Here is a 16,453-nt window from a genome sequence, read left to right as displayed (position 1 = left end):
TAATACTAGCAAGTTATAACGTCTCAACCTAAAATTTAACAACAAAAGTCCCAAAAACGTCCAAACTTTAAACTCGTAAAACACATCAATGTTCACCAATTTTTATCAAAACTTCTCGCCATAAAACACATACAGTCAAATTGTTCACAAAATACTTGAACTCCCCAGTCTGAAACTTATATCACAAACAGCACACAACTAGTTTAAAGGTGTCTTCGTGTTCACAACTGATCCATCTCCTGAAAGCACCAATCCAACAAAGGACTTCATGCCACCAAAATAACGTACCTAATGTTTTCAATAGTTTGATACATCATCACGTTTTGAGATTTGCAATTAATGCAGGAACTGTATTAATGAAACTGTACAGGAGCCACCAAAGGTCTGAAAACGTGAATCATTTCTTTTTTTTTTTCAGCATATACTCTACTCAGCATGATGTGGTATACTAAAAAGGGATAATAGTGTATGAAAATGATACTAATAAATACTACATCTTATGAAGACATGATTATGCAGTCTTTTTTTTTTTTTTTTTTTGTTACCAATGTTTTACTCAATCATTATCCTATGTTCTCTCTCTCTCTCTCTCTCTACACCACCACAATCCATATGTTACATTCAACTACAAATTTCTGATAACCAAACTTTTCTTTCATACTTTGGTTACACGTTTCATAATCTGTTGAAATGAAAATGTTGATTTCAATCCTGCCATGATTTCTGCCTCTTATATCCTAACTGCATACGAAATCAGCCCTTCGAAGACTTTCAATAACTATAGCACCGTAAGAGACATGATCCCTTCCCATGCTTGTAGCTATAAGCATATATCGGGACATCAGAAGATAAAGAGAGGCATGCCTTCATTTGCAGCATCACTTTCCTCCAAAGACATGACTGTCATGAAACATTAACTAAAACAATAGAAAAATATTCATTAGTTTCACCTCAAGAACAGATCTTGGCATCATGTTGGTTTGCATATAAATACCGACTGAATAAAGTGTTTTATTAAATTATTCACATACTAATCAAGACAAAATGCTCAGAATTTTCCACAAGATTTTCAGAATTTTGTAATAACCTAAAAAAAAAAAAAAAAAAAAAAAAACTACACTATGGCTAATCAAGAGTCTATCAAAGTAATATGTGAAAAAACATGGAATGCAGTGCCTAAAGGAAGGCCTATTTATCAAGTTAAATAAAATAAATACAATGGATTCTTCATTAAAAAGTGGAAGCTTCATAACTTCTCATTATATCTACAGCTGACCATGGCTGTCCTGCAATAAAAATATTTGCATTCATTCTTACTAAGATGATGATGAATGTAAAGGTAGCACTCCATCCAGCATCCTGACTTCACCTGTGGCAGCATTCATAAGTGTTGGTCATCATACAAAATGTTCACATCTACTTGAGATACACAGCATTATAACAAGCAAGCCTATGAGAGAGCTAAACAGAACTGTTCCGATTTGTGAAACTTAAATAATATACACTACAACTTCCATGTCAGAACCTAACCAAGCTTAATGACATGTGACATGTGGTTGTAGTCTGGCATCAGAGTTCATGCAATCAGTTATTACTATGCAAGTGCACAATCAAACTAATACAATATATTGTTGGTGATGATACCATACAATTAAACAAATTTTATTTGATGAATAGATGGATTATGAAACTTTTTCCCACCACAATATCCATAAAATACTCTGTAACATTTCAGGATTTTATTAACCTCAAAATGAGAATGAAAGGAGAACACCATACAAAGAGGAAATGCTGTACAGAAATAAATGGAAATTTTCCTGTTAGCCCTCCCCTGGGAGAGCTCATAGGAATAGGTATCAGATATAGACAGACATGTTTGGATGGACAGTCAGTGTTTGGGGGAAATCAGTCAAACCCAAAAAGTTTGATGTATGGAGTCTTCCTGCCCATAATGAAATAGATACTTGTTCACTTATGAATAAAAATCTGTAACAACACATATATACAGCATAGAAACTTAAGCATAATGAAGCAGCATAGGTTTTTGCAGATTGCATGAATAAGCACAATAGGAATGCCACAGTTTATGCAGCACACACCAGCATAACATTAGCATGGCAGTGATAGGTTCATCATTTTAACACCCAAATTTTACTAAAATTTCCTGTTTTAAAATAATCTTTTATAATGGTTTGAATTATCAACAATTTGTTCTGAATATCACATAAATTAAAATGAAATCCAAAATGATTGACATAAAGTTAGTTAAGAAAGTAAAGACCATTTTAAACTCACACAGAGAGAGAGAGAGAGAGAGAGAGAGAGAGAGAGAGAGAGAGAGAGAGAGAGAGAGAGAGAGAGAGAGAGAGAGAGAGAGAGAGAGAGAGAGAGAGAGAGAGAGAGAGAGAGAGAGAGAGAGAGAAAATATTTTGTGCATTAATAATTGCCACTGATATATCTATGCATAAAGGCATTACATAATAAGAATTATGATTTTACAGAATATATGCTGAATGAAACTTAAATTTAAATCATGAATGTCAGAGTTTTCACTGCATTACTGTATTTTGCATTAAATACTACTACTAGATTCATTCAATCAGAAAAATATATATCAATAAGACAAATATAAAGTACACATAATGTCTATAGGTGATATTTTGACAAGTTCTCTTGTAACAAACCTGGCAAATGTCTACGTCTGCCAGAACTGTTTCTACCCACCCCTGGTGCACTTCAGGCGGAAGACTTATCCATGTCCCATTCTGTGAAGGCATCTTCTGTTATTACAAACATACCAGACTTAGAATGATAATAAATTACTACCATGTAGTAGGGATAATATGACAAAGACTAGGTCTTTTCTCATACTGACAGTATGCACGGTATTTACATTACCCTACAAGGCTGCAATGGGTCTATAACACTTACAATCCCATGGCTGGAAAATGCACTTTTAGAAAGTTCATATTTTAAATCTAATCATAAAGAATGTGTGATAGGTAAACAGTTTGAGCTACACATTCCAGTAATGGAAATGAGTTTGTTTGAAAGGAGGGACAGAACTCTGGGATAGTGTGCTTGAAACTTCAAACTGATCTGAATGCACTCACTGAGCAGAAATCCAGAGTGAGATGAAAAGACTGGGAGAGCAAAGTATGTATGATGTGACATCACATTCACCATCAACAATGACACAGACAACTACTATGTTCCTAGTGCTACCTTCCTTATGAGGTGCCTCCAGGCATGAGTTTCTCCAAAGCCACCTGCACCCCTTTCTCCTGGTACTCCTCTCGGGAAATCCAAAAGTTATCCCTGTCCTTCATCACGTCAGCCAGCACCGCACCACCAATGAACACCATGTCCTTCCGCCTTGGAGGGTCCTCAATACGGATCTTGAGCTTCGATAATCTCTCCACATCTCCCTAAGGGTATTGCCATGGTAAGGGAAACATTTTCTATATAGTACTTACTTCAGTAGCTCATGTATGTAATACTTCCTGGCAATTTGTAAACTATATATTTCTCACTCTACAAATAAACAACAAGCAAAAAGAACAAAAGAAAATTCAAATGGATTTAAGTGTCATCTCTTACTTTAAGAACTCTTTCCAAGTGGAGCTGTTTCAGTTCCCTTTCCAGGCGGGAAGGCAGCCCAGGGTACATAGTAGAGCCTCCTGAGAGAACAATGTGTTTGTAGAGCTCTGGCCTGATGTCAATGTCACAACGCTGGATGGTATCAAAGAGAAGCTCAGCAATGCCCTGGCCTTCCACATTGATCAAGTGTGGCTGGAACAGTGCCTCAGGAGCTTCAAACCTCTCCCCACCAACCTGTAACATACAAGTACAGTGGTACCTTGCTATAATGGACACTTTGGGGGTGAAGGGTGTCCATTACAGAAAAAGATTTGTCCATGAAATACTCAACTCTCCTTCCCTTTTTTTGGTAATTTATTCTTTTTTAATAACATAACAAGATAATTTAAACATTTAAACCAACTTAGTGTATAGTAATAAAAATAATTTAACCACAAAAATAACCAGCAAAAATTATATCACTATATACAAACACAAAAACAACCAACTTCATGCACAGACAAACAAAGAAAGATTGATGGAGTGGTCAATCTAAACTGACTGTTTAGGTGTGGCTCTGGGCTTCACTGGGATTCTCCAATTTCTATATAAACTGGTGTTTCCAATATCATTTAAAAAAATCATTCTCACTTTTGTTCCACATCACCTATGAGCTAAAATTCAAGGCATGTTTTCTGTAGAAAAGTCTTCCACCATCCTAAAAGTGGCATTTGAGCTGAGGAGTGCAGCTTTGCCAATACCTCCACCTGACCTGACTCACTAGTCAGTCCTGGCAGCCTGTGAGAGAGAGAGAGAGAGAGAGAGAGAGAGAGAGAGAGAGAGAGAGAGAGAGAGAGAGAGAGAGAGAGAGAGAGAGAGAGAGAGAGAGAGAGAGAGAGAGAGAGAGAGAGAGAGAGAGAGCAGAACATGAGTGTCATTTCTTTTCATTTCTCTTCTCTCCTCACTTCATTTTTCTTTTGTGACTTTTTGGCTTGTCTTTAACATCCTACGTGTATTCAGCCACTTGGCCACGTGGAACCATGGAATAGTGGAAAATATTGCCATTTCTCCTTTTTTGCTATTTCGATCCCAAAAATGTGGCCAGTATCTGACCAGTCTCTTCCTGAGCAAAATATGTTACTACAAAGTCCATTATGGCAAGGTACCACTGTAATGCTCATACCAGTGTCTGTAACATTATTTTCTCTTACTATCATGCAACACTCAAATAATGCTCACCTCACTATCTTTAACTACTTATCTGATCCCCAAGTACCAAGCATTCTGATCTCATGTCAAATATTTATCACCACTACATTCATAAGCATGACCACAATCATAATCTTATTTCTTTTAAAGAATGGGAGAGAAAAGCAAGGTTTCAAATTTCTTTCTTTCTGACATTTCACTCCTTCCAGGATTATCTATCAAAGGGTGTCCACAGCAAAAAAGCTTTATTCATTCCATATCAAAGCATTCCTTTCTTGCTTATCAAAGCACTTGTGCTTTACTAGCACCTCTTTCATAATTATGTTCCTTCAATTCCTTTCCATTCCACCATCTGGCCTGTGAATGGTGAAAAGAACCTATTTTATAAGAGGATGTACCATGAGTTAGTGAGGCAATAGCAACAGTAAGTAGTAAGGCACAATCCTACAACTTAGAAAAGACAATGATTTACCTTAATGACACGACCATCAGGAAGCTGATAGTTCTCAACAAGAACGGTGGTCTCGGTGGCCAGCTTCTGCTCTTGCTCAATGTTATAGCCCACATAGCACAGCTTTTCTTTCATCATCCTCACAGTCTCAAAGTCAGCAGAATGGTTGAAGGCATAGCCCCTCAAGAGGAGCAACTTGATCATGTACATGGTGATGTCTCGTCCAGCAATATCCAGTCTCCTGTAAGGGTGTCAAGGTATCCATGTGATGACATGATGGTTAGTAAGAATATATAAAAAAAAAAAAAATCTGTATGTTTTCCAAAATTAAATTGTTTCCAGTCTGAACTATTCGTTATACAGACATGTTCTTGAGAGAGTTTTAAAGTTCCCTAAATTTCCATAGATAGTAGTAGTTTGTATTTTCAATAACATTTTGCTAATGGAATCCAAAATTGACTGATGTCTCTCTTATGCCTCTGATGGCTGCTAACCAAAAGGAAACTCCTTGCGAGGGTTCCTCACCACAAATGTTGTAATTCCGCTGTGTTAGTGCATATCATTTTAAGTGTGAGTTGCAATGTACTTATGTTAGATGAATGAATAAATAAAATAAAGATAAAACAGATAAATGAACACAAAAGTGTATTACACAAAATCCTGCTGGTGCTGATATTGGTGCTGATGCTGGTGCGTCTGATGATGATGACAAAGAAGACAATGATGACAACAATGATGAAGCCAATGAATAAATCTATGGATAACTTCAGGTCCCATACTCACCTGATCTGTGGCAGTGTGAAGCCCTCATACACAGGACAGATGTGGGTTACACCATCACCAGAGTCCACCACCACCCCAGACTGCAGGCCCTGGGCATACAGGGTCAGTACTGCCTGGATGGCCACAAAGGCACCAGCAAACCCGTACTTCTCAAACATCATCTGTGGTGACAGATTGAGTTTACTGATCCTGACTTTACACCTTCAATAGTAAGGTCACAATCAAGGTTACCTTGCATCCTTATTAACAACTCAGATAATAACTAGGATAATAATAACCAATCTTTCATCCTGATTATAAATAACTAAAACAGTAAATAAATAATAAAAAATAATAATAAAGACTGTAGTAAGATGATTATGAGAAGCAGGCACATAATGACTGATTTGTTAATAAAGTACCATTATTCAAACAAAAATTAAAGGATTCAAACATTAACTATGAAAAATCATACTCTATACTTAACCATCCTAAATTTGAAATATGATTATTAAAATGCTTAAAATAAATCTAAGAAAAAAAAAAAAAAAAAAAAAAAACACACAATCTGAAAATAGAAGATTGACATCTTATACAGATGGAAGACCTATCTTGCAAAGCCAAGAAAAGAAGACTTAGCCAATATTTACCTCTAACATCCTCTCCCTGTTTTTGATGGGGTTCATGGGAGGCTCAGTCAGCATAATCTTACACTCCCGAGGATTCAAATTCATCTTCTCAGGGCCAAAGGTGTAATCCCACACATGACACATATCATCCCAGTTTTTCACAATGCCATTCTCCATAGGGTAGGTCACCTCCAGCATGGACCGCAGCTTGCTGGCCTCGTCACCCACCATTAGGTCCTGCAGGAGAGAGGATCCATAAGACCAGAATAACAACACTGCTACAAAAAGTGCAGATGTTCATGCAAACAGTCTGACTAACTGGTGCAAACTCATTTCACAGATACACAAATAAATGTTTAAATATCTGGAAATTAATGAAAATCAGATAGCCACTATCTTTTTTTGTCATAAGAAGCAGCATTCACTTTAAATAGCCAAGTATGGTTGCCCTCATGGAGGAAGTCATGTGTGGAAAAACAATACAAAAGAATCTGAAGATACTCAATTCATGCATCTGTCACAAAATAATCAAAGAGGCCTTTAGCACAAGGCATTAACATTTTAACCTCACTAATCTAAAACAAAATTACTGTATTAATACTATCAATATTAATTCAGTATATAGTCTAACTCAATGAAAGTTTACAGATAAGAGACAACAACAGTGAGAGTTCACATGAGTGAGAAGTAATTTTTGAAACAGTAACCAAGGGAAACATGACAATTGTGATCAGTGAGGTCAAGATTATATAAATCTTTCCCTATCATATATCAAAGATGCACACACTAACCAACACCATCCATCAAAAAAATTACAATAATAAAAATAGCATAAAAACAAGAAGACAGTTATGGTTAGGTCTGTGGAAATAACACAAATTAATATAAATTCATTCCATGAGCAGAATTCCCACTAGATTATTGCCCTAAAACTGTTCTAGCTATCTATATGTTGCTTCTATTACTCTTCCTCTCTTCTATGTCACAACTAAGAGGTTTTTTTAATATCATGGCAAATTATGTAAGTTCTATAAATATGAAACTTGGTAGAATCATAATACAAACACTATACAGTAATATAAAACTGAGCAGACCCATAACTGAAATCCTACAAAATAAAACTAAGTAGAATCATAACAAAAGTCCTATAATGTATAAAACTGGCAGAATCATAACATAAGCCCTATGATATAAAACTATGCAGAATCATATATCCTCTAATATAAAACTGGGTATAAAAATAACTAAGATATAGCAACGTATTATAACTACAAGGACAATAAGTTTCCAAGCATCCTGATTACTCATATAAGCAGATGACTACTGGCCCTACACGACTCAATCAAGCCCTGAGAGTGAATAAAGGTAGGTAGCAGTATAGTCTTTAATTAGAGAATAGGAAGCATCACCTCCACATTAACTTTTAGTACTATTAAGTTACTTTTGGGGAAAATTCTAAACACTGCATTACAAGTTAGTACAGATAACAAATAACTCATTAATAAAAAAAAAACAAAGAAAACATCCTAATGCACTCTACAAATAAGACGTACGTACTTACAGTTGTCTCTTTCAAGAGGGGGAGGGGGTGTTTGATAATACATGAATTTTGGTGAAAAATAAAGAAAAATTAATAATGTCACAACACAAAACAAAGAACACAAAAATAGGAAAACCTTTAAACATACACACACAAACATATACATACACAGTTACATTCCTAACTTACACACAAGCTCTCTCTCTCTCTCTCTCTCTCTCTCTCTCTCTCTACTACTTACAGGGAAATGAGCCCACTCCTTCCAGTGCAAGCAAGGGTATGCAAAACAACGGATTAATGGACATGAAAACACGTAAGATTCATTCAAATCTGGACTGCTTCACTTACACACACACACACACACACACATGGACACACAGAGACACACACACACAGACACACACACACACACACACACACACACACACACACACACACACACACACACACACACACACACACACACACACACACACACACACACACACACACACACACACACACACACACACACACACACACACACACACACACACACACACACACACACACACACACACACACACACACACACACACACACACACACACACACACACACACACACACACACACACACACACACACACACACACACACACACACACACACACACACCAGGGATTGAATTCTGCATTAATTTTACTAACACATATATATACATTCATAATAAGACAAATACCAAGGAAATTAAAAAAGAGAAACACACTGGGATATGTAATAATAGGATGTAAAAACTGGCAGTAAATAGCAACACTGTTATTGGCTACAATTGTGCCACTGTAGTAGTGTTCAGCTATTCATATTGTCTACATTCACTCCATGCTGATGTACTAAAATTTTATCCTCCAGCATTTAAAAGAGGGGGAATAAAGGTATTATTTCTCTGATCCCATATTTTACATCTTTTACTGTGTACAATACCGTGAGATGTTTATATTGCAGAAAGGGCTATGTACGTATATCTGTATCAAACAACTAGTGCACATTTTCAGTCGACATTTGTGATGTTTTATTATTTTAGTACACAGTATTTGTGTTGAGGAAACAGCATGTATGTGAATCATCAGCTTCTCAAGTTTATGCCTGCAGTAAAAATTGATTGCTGTCAGAAAGCCACAGCATGAATTACCATTTAATCCAATGTACTTAATGAAAGTTACCTATAAATCTAAGAGCCTGAAGAATCTAAAATTTTCCTTTCTTGCTGCACAAAAAGCATGAAAATGAAACAACGATGAATAACAATTTATACACCTAATTGCTCCAAGAATTAACTAATATATTCATTAATTTACTGGTAAATTGTTAAAGTCTCTGTTTTTTACACTTCACTCAATTCAAACAGTTAGGACACCCAATAAACTTCAGCTTACAGGAAGCAGCAGCAGAATGAGTTTTTTTTTTTTTTTTTTTTTTTTTTTTTTGTCCCTTTGGCTATCTTCTTTCACATGTAAAAAATAAACCTAAAAAATTATGCCCACTATTAAATGACTCAGCAAAACAAAATGGTTTACATACTGTTTATGCAATCATGAATACTCCCTCACACTTTTACTGGAACTACTCACACACACACACACACACACACACACACACACACACACACACACACACACACAGACCCTGGAAAACAGAAGAGAAAGGGGAGACCTGATAGCAATATACAGAGTGATGATTGGCATGGAAAAAATGGATAGGGAAGATCTGTGTATGTGGAATGAAAGAATGTCGAGAGGGCATGGGAAAAAACTGATTATAGGAGATGTGACCAAGGTGAAATCAAGGAGGTTTCAAGGATTGGAAGATACGAAGAGGGCAAAGCCAGGCCAATGAGAATCAAGTTTAAATCTCAGGCACCAGCAGAGGAAGTTTTGAATGGTTCATGGAGGCTTGGAAAGCGGGAGGATTATAAGGATATATGGATAAGGAGAGACATGAACGAGGAGGAAAGAAATAAGACCAGTGACTTATGGAAGCAGGCAAAGGAAAAAAACAAATCACGATCAGAGAAGGAGAGGAAGAGGTTTTACTGGAGAGTCAGGGATATGAAATTGATAAAATGGATGATTGGGAAAATAGGAGAATGGGAGAGAAACTAAAAATGGCATATACTAATGTGAAATGGTTACAGTCTGCTCTGGTAGAAATAAATGACTATCTTAGGGTAGAGAGGCCTGACGTGATGGGAATAACTGAAACTAAACTTACTGAAGTCATTGAGGAGAATAAAATAGGTGAAGGTGAATACAACATATGAGTAAGAAATGGAGCAGAAAAGCAGGTAGGTGGTGTGATGTTATTGGTGAAAAAAAGATCTTGTTGCCTATGAACTGAGGAATGACTATGGGTTAGCTGAGGTAGTGTGTGGAGGAGGTGTTAAACAAGACTTTGTTGTGGTATATGCTCCCCCCAAAACTAATTCATGGAATAGAGAGGAATATAAAAGGAAGATGGAGGACACAAAAAGGTGGATAGAGTATTTGATGGAAACTCAACAGAAACTGGTAATGATGGGAGATTTCAACAACAAAGAGGTGAAATGGGAAGAGTGGACTGTGGATGGTAGCAAAGATTCATGGGGTGGAGAGCTGCTAAGAATGGCAATGGAAAACTCATTGACACAGTGGGTGGAGGAAAATACTAGATACAGAGATGAGGATGAACCGTCACGACTGGACTTGATTTTCACTAAAGAGGCGGAGTTGATAGAAAACGTGAAAGGTGGGTGTCCAATAGGGAAGAGTGATCATGTGATGATTGAGTGTGTATTGAGGGAAGGAAGAATGGAGAGAAGGAATGAACATCACAGAACAGGAAGATTCATCTACGGTAAAGTACATCAAATAAAGGAATTACTTTGAGCAAGCGGACTGGAGTGTTTTTTGAGGATGCATGTGGAATTCAGGATAAATGGAGAGAGTTTGGGAACATTTACGAGGAAGGGGTCACTAAATATGTGCCAAGGGTGAAGAAGAAACAAAAGAGGATCCAAGCATGGTTTAATAAATGCTGTGGGGAATCAAAGAGGAAGAGAGACACAGGTTGGAAAAGGTGGATGAAGAGAAAAGGATCTTTAGTGTGGGATGAGTATAAAAAGGCAAGGAATGAGTACACAAAAATAAGGAGAGAAGAGGCCAGAAAGTATGAGAGGGACATTGTGGAAAAATGTAAGGATGAGCAAAGATTATTCTATAGGTTTGTTAATGGGAAATTAAAAAACAAGAAAGAAATAAGCAAGCTGAAAGTTGATGGAGAATTCATTGAAGAGGAAAACTCATGGCTGAAGAGTTGAATAAATGTTTCCAAAAAGTTTTTACCAATGAAAGAACCTTTAATGAACCAAAGATCGAACCGACAGAAGAAGGCCTGGATGTAATTGAAGTGTTGGAGGATGAAGTGTGTGAAATGCTGGAAAGATTGGATGTAAGGAAAGCACAAGGGGCTGATGGAGTATCAAATTGGGTGTTGAGGGAATGTAAGGATCAACTGGCAGAAAAAATTTGTGGCCTCATATCGAAATCTCTGCAGCAGGGGCAGGTGCCAAAGGACTAGAAAAAAGCAGATATAGTACCCATATTTAAGAGTGGAAACAAGGAAAATCTGTCTCACTACAGGCCGGTGTCATTAACAAGTGTTGTGGTTAAACTGTGTGAGTCAGTAATAAAGAAAAGATGGAATGATTACCTAGAAAGGAAGAAAATATTGACTAATAGGCAGCTTGGATTTCGGAAAGGCAGATCATGTGCAACAAATCCATTGTGTTTCTACTCTCGGGTCATAGATGTGGTACAAGAAAGGGTAGGATGGGTGGATGGAATTTATCTAGACTTGAAGAAAGCATTTGATAAAGTCCCTCATAAGAGATTGATCTGGAAAGTGAGAGAACATGGCAGGCTGAGGGGTAGGCTTTTGGAATGGATCAGTGATTTCCTGACTGGAAGAGAGATGAGAACAGTAATAAGAGATAGGAAATCAGCTTGAAGGAAAGTGACTAGTGGAGTACCTCAGGGGTCAGTTTTGGCACCGTTACTGTTTGCTGTTTACATAAATGATATGATGAAAGGAGTGAATAGCTATATGAGTTTGTTTGCAGATGATGCCAAATTAATGAGGAAAATAACTAAGAAAGAAGACTGTGAGGCATTGCAGAGGGACTTAGACAAGATCTGGGAGTGGAGCAGAGAGTGGCAAATGGAATTTAATATCAAGAAGTGTGGAGTGATGAATTTTGGTAAGATCAGTATACAGATATAAGATGGGGAATGAGGAATTGGAAATAAAGACTGAAGAGATCGATCTGGGAATAACTGTGACGGAGGGGCTCTCGTCAGAGGTTCATGTAAAGAGGAAATCTGGTGAAGCGTACAATTTAGTAAGGAACATAAGAACTGCATTCTGCTACATGGATGAAGAGATGATCAAGAAGTTGATTGTTACAATGATTAGACCCAGGTTGGAGTATGCAGCTGTACTTTGGTCTCCAAGAATGGCAAGGGATAAGAGGAAGCTGGAACGCGTGCAGAGGGCTGCGACAAAGCTGCCCCAAACCTTGGTGAATCTGTCTTATGAGCAGAGACTGGAAAAATTGAGTCTGCCGACACTGGAAAAAAGAAGGGAGAGAGGAGACCTTATCACTATGTATAGGATTCTGTCTGGCATTGAGAAGTTGGACCGTGATGATCTGGTGGTGAGAGATATGAGAAGTGGGAGGAAGCATGGGAGAAAAGTGAAGATGAGTGTGTACAAAGGACATAAAGAAATACAGTTTCCCACAAAGAATTGTGGGGATCTGGAATGCGCTGGAGAAAGGAGTGGTTGAAGCAAAAAAATTCACGGATTTAAGGAAAAGTTAGATAAGAGTAGATATGGGGACGGGACAGCACGAGTTTGAACTCCTCCTTCCGTAAACAACAACTAGGTAAATACACACACACACACACACACACACACACACACACATGATTTTAAGAAAAAGCTGGACATTAATAGATATGGAGACGGGACAACACGGTATTAGACATAACTGATTTTTAAAGTATTTAATTCAAAAGTTCATCTCATATTGAATTCAAATTGTTTTGATTTCACTTCATTCATGCATGTATAGGTTTTTCATTCTTTTTCATCTCCAGTATTTTAGACTCAGCCATTCATAAGGACATTTCATTGAACATGTAAATCAAGAGCTTGTCAGTACCTGTATTATTGTACTGTGTGCTGCCGCTTCATAAATTAACCTGCTATTTTGTTTATCATTATCATTTATTATTATTATGCACACACCTAACAATTAAACCACTAGGTTTTTATATTTCATATAATTTTGATTTGAATCACTTTGCATTTACCACAAATTATTCAGATATTCATGCTTGACACACTTTAGTTCAGCATAAGAGATGAGAAGCTGGTGGTCCACTACAACCATTAGAGAGGCATGAGCTGCTGTACAGTGGGTGGCAGGGAGGGTTATTAGTCTGCTGACAAAACCACTCAACAGCAGCAACACTACCAACAACGCAAGGCATGTCAACGCAAATCACTCTCATGGAAACTGATGTAATACAACCTGAACCATTGCTCTCAAAAGTGCTTACACCTATAAATCCCTGTAACAAATAAGAAAATAAACTTGTAGCATTACCATCTTCAAGAAGCTACTGGAAAGAAAACAAAATTATAGAATCATAAAATCAAGCATTAAAGTCAATGCAGTTATTACGTTATATGACATTGCTTAGTTATCTACAACAAAAGACAGCAAATAAAGGAAAGAAATCAAGGAAATAGTTCACAATTACTCTACATGATATCTGTGAATCAAATTAAGTGAACATCTCAAATTTTAAATAAAAGTACACAACCTGAATAAAAAATTGCTAAAATTACAAAACTCAAATATTCTTTAACATCATTAAAAATCTCTTAATATCATCACACAAGATGATTGTAAAGTGGAGTCTCCTGATGACATGTTGGTGGTTCATTCCCCTAAATCAGGCACATTTCTGGTGTTATATGAGGTGGAGCTGTAGTTTATTCACAGTGAATCCAAAAAAAGTCAGAATTCAAAACAAATCTGCTGCAAACTAAAAATCTCTCAACTCAAGTATTATATATTATATCATACCATAGTATAAAACTTTGGTAGTACATCATCACCTTATGAATTCCCCAGGTCATATCCCACAGTGTTTAACTCAGAATGTACATTAAATCTTGTTTCATTATCAATGCCCAAACATCATAAAATAAACATTCTAACTTATAAGAAAGGCTACAACCAGCATATCATTGATTATCTCTCAACTTCAAAGCACTGCACTCTAATTAAATTAAGTACAGCTCCTTCCAGCCCAAACACTGAAGCTTGTTGAAGATAAAGATCAAAGCTAGTGACAACACTAAGGCAGCCTTTCATTTTGGAAAGAAACATGCAACTCTAGAGTAATGTACCTTCACTTCAATGTCGCCGATCTTGTTTGTGGCCCTGATGATTGGTCTGCCCACCATTGAGGGGAAGATGTGGGCTGGGAAGTTGCAGCCGGCATATCCCACTTTGACAAACTGGGGAGTAAAAAAAAAAGATGGCAATAATTTCTATTAACTAATCAATTAATTAGTCATATATGACTTTACCTTCCTCTCGTGAGCACTCTCATCCAACCAATACTACAAAAAAAAAAATAAAGTTTCATTAAATTTAACACTATCTGTATCTAAATTTGACCTCCTAAACCTTAAGATACTAGAACGAGATCAACACAATGAAACAAGCAAGAAAAGCTAATCCCGGTAATGTGACTTGCCGATATACTCCACCACCTACCCTAACCTGGCTGAACTTCGATCTTGCATACACTGAGTCTAACCAAGCATGCAATTACTTAACCTAACACTAATGAACTCTTTACAACTTTAACAAAAATACCATCCCTAACAATTACACACACCCGCAGATACAAATCGGTAAGATAAGAATGACTCAGATGTCAACATGTCAAGTGGTTCATCATAGTTTTTCATAGACCTGTATTTCTTTCCCCCCTCCACTGTAGCTTCCCTCTAGAATGCATTAGCAGACTCACCCCCGTGCCATTATCACACACGACAATCTTCCGGCCTTTGCTGTCCATGGCGAAGGAGAGGCGGCAGGTGTGGTGCTGCTGGTGGTGGAAGCGGTGATGGTGGTGGTACTTCACGCCCCTCCCCTTCTTCTTCCTCTTCTTGTGACTTTCTGCAGTTTATATCCCTTCTTATACACCTCTATTCGTGTTTTATCCTTCCTCCTCCTTGTTTCTAATTTTTCTCTTCCCTCCTCATGGACCAATTACTGTTATTTTTCATATATTGCTTTCCTTGCACTTCCTTTGCCTCCGCCTCAATTATCACTTTTCTAGATGTCCATTCCTCAACCAGGGAGGGTTTCAGTTTGTTCAAAACTTCAGATTTCAGGATTTAACTTAAAATTATTGTCTTTTGTATTTTCAACAAGATACTAATAATAGTGGTGAATTGTTTTCATATGTAAGTAATGCTTTGATAATTGATGTTTTGATAAAATATATGAAAAAAAATGTCACACGCATTTCATTTTCCTTCAAAACTTCTTATTTCGGTGATTTATGTTGAATCTACTGTCTCCTACATCCCCTACGGTACATGGGGTTAATAGTCGTGTTGAAATATATGTGTGTATTAGTAACATACGTTTCATAGGTTAATACTTGGAGAAAATATAAGAGAGCTGACATATCTTTATTTCATTTTTCCTTAGAACTTCATATTTCTGAGATTTAACACCAAACAATTTTCATTTTCCTATAACCACTTTTTAGGTGTTGATGATAATGCTAGAAGCGTTTGTATATAACAGTAACGTTTCAGAAGATATGCTTGAAGAAAGTAAGAAAAAAATATCATCCGTTATTTTTGCTGTCAAAAGTTTGTGTTCTACCTAAGTACCGTAGCGATATAGATATGATTGCAGCTTCATATCCTACAAGGTGTTATAAACATTGTTGAGGGGCGTGTGTGTACCAATAATGCTTCAAAGCGGGAAAGAGAAAAGGAAAAAAGAAGAAAAAGAAAGATTAACATCCTTTTTTTTTTCGGCGCCAAGTACAGACTGGTATTTGTTTTGTGATTGATCTTTGATTTGTAAGTCAGTATTTTCGCATAACATGAAATGTGTACTGTAGTGTGACAAAATAAAAATTATATCCATTTCCATAAAACAAGC

General features: G+C 36.9%; 1 protein-coding gene across 4 annotated transcripts; it reads right to left on the bottom strand.

Moving 5' to 3' along the window:
- Nucleotides 1-1,724: 1,724 nt before the first annotated feature.
- LOC123515674 (actin-related protein 2-B-like) lies at nt 1,725-15,620 on the bottom strand. Of its 4 annotated transcripts, XM_045274502.1 has the most exons (9): nt 15,300-15,620; nt 14,668-14,778; nt 13,809-13,820; nt 8,412-8,429; nt 6,652-6,867; nt 6,023-6,183; nt 5,261-5,480; nt 3,601-3,834; nt 1,725-3,428 (listed from the first exon to the last, which is right to left on the bottom strand). In XM_045274502.1, the coding sequence occupies exons 1-9, from the start codon at nt 15,345-15,347 to the stop codon at nt 3,231-3,233; spliced, it is 1,218 nt and encodes a 405-aa protein (XP_045130437.1). In that variant the 5' UTR covers nt 15,348-15,620; the 3' UTR covers nt 1,725-3,230. The 4 variants fall into 4 exon arrangements, with proteins under 4 accessions (XP_045130437.1, XP_045130439.1, XP_045130438.1 ...); XM_045274504.1 differs by lacking the exon at nt 8,412-8,429; XM_045274503.1 differs by lacking the exon at nt 13,809-13,820.
- Between the last annotated feature and the right edge of the window lie 833 nt (nt 15,621-16,453).

This window comes from Portunus trituberculatus, chromosome 39, assembly GCF_017591435.1.
Source record: "Portunus trituberculatus isolate SZX2019 chromosome 39, ASM1759143v1, whole genome shotgun sequence".
NCBI lineage: Eukaryota > Metazoa > Arthropoda > Malacostraca > Decapoda > Portunidae > Portunus > Portunus trituberculatus.
Note: the sequence above shows the minus strand (reverse complement) of the source record. Positions and strands in the feature narration are given on the sequence as shown.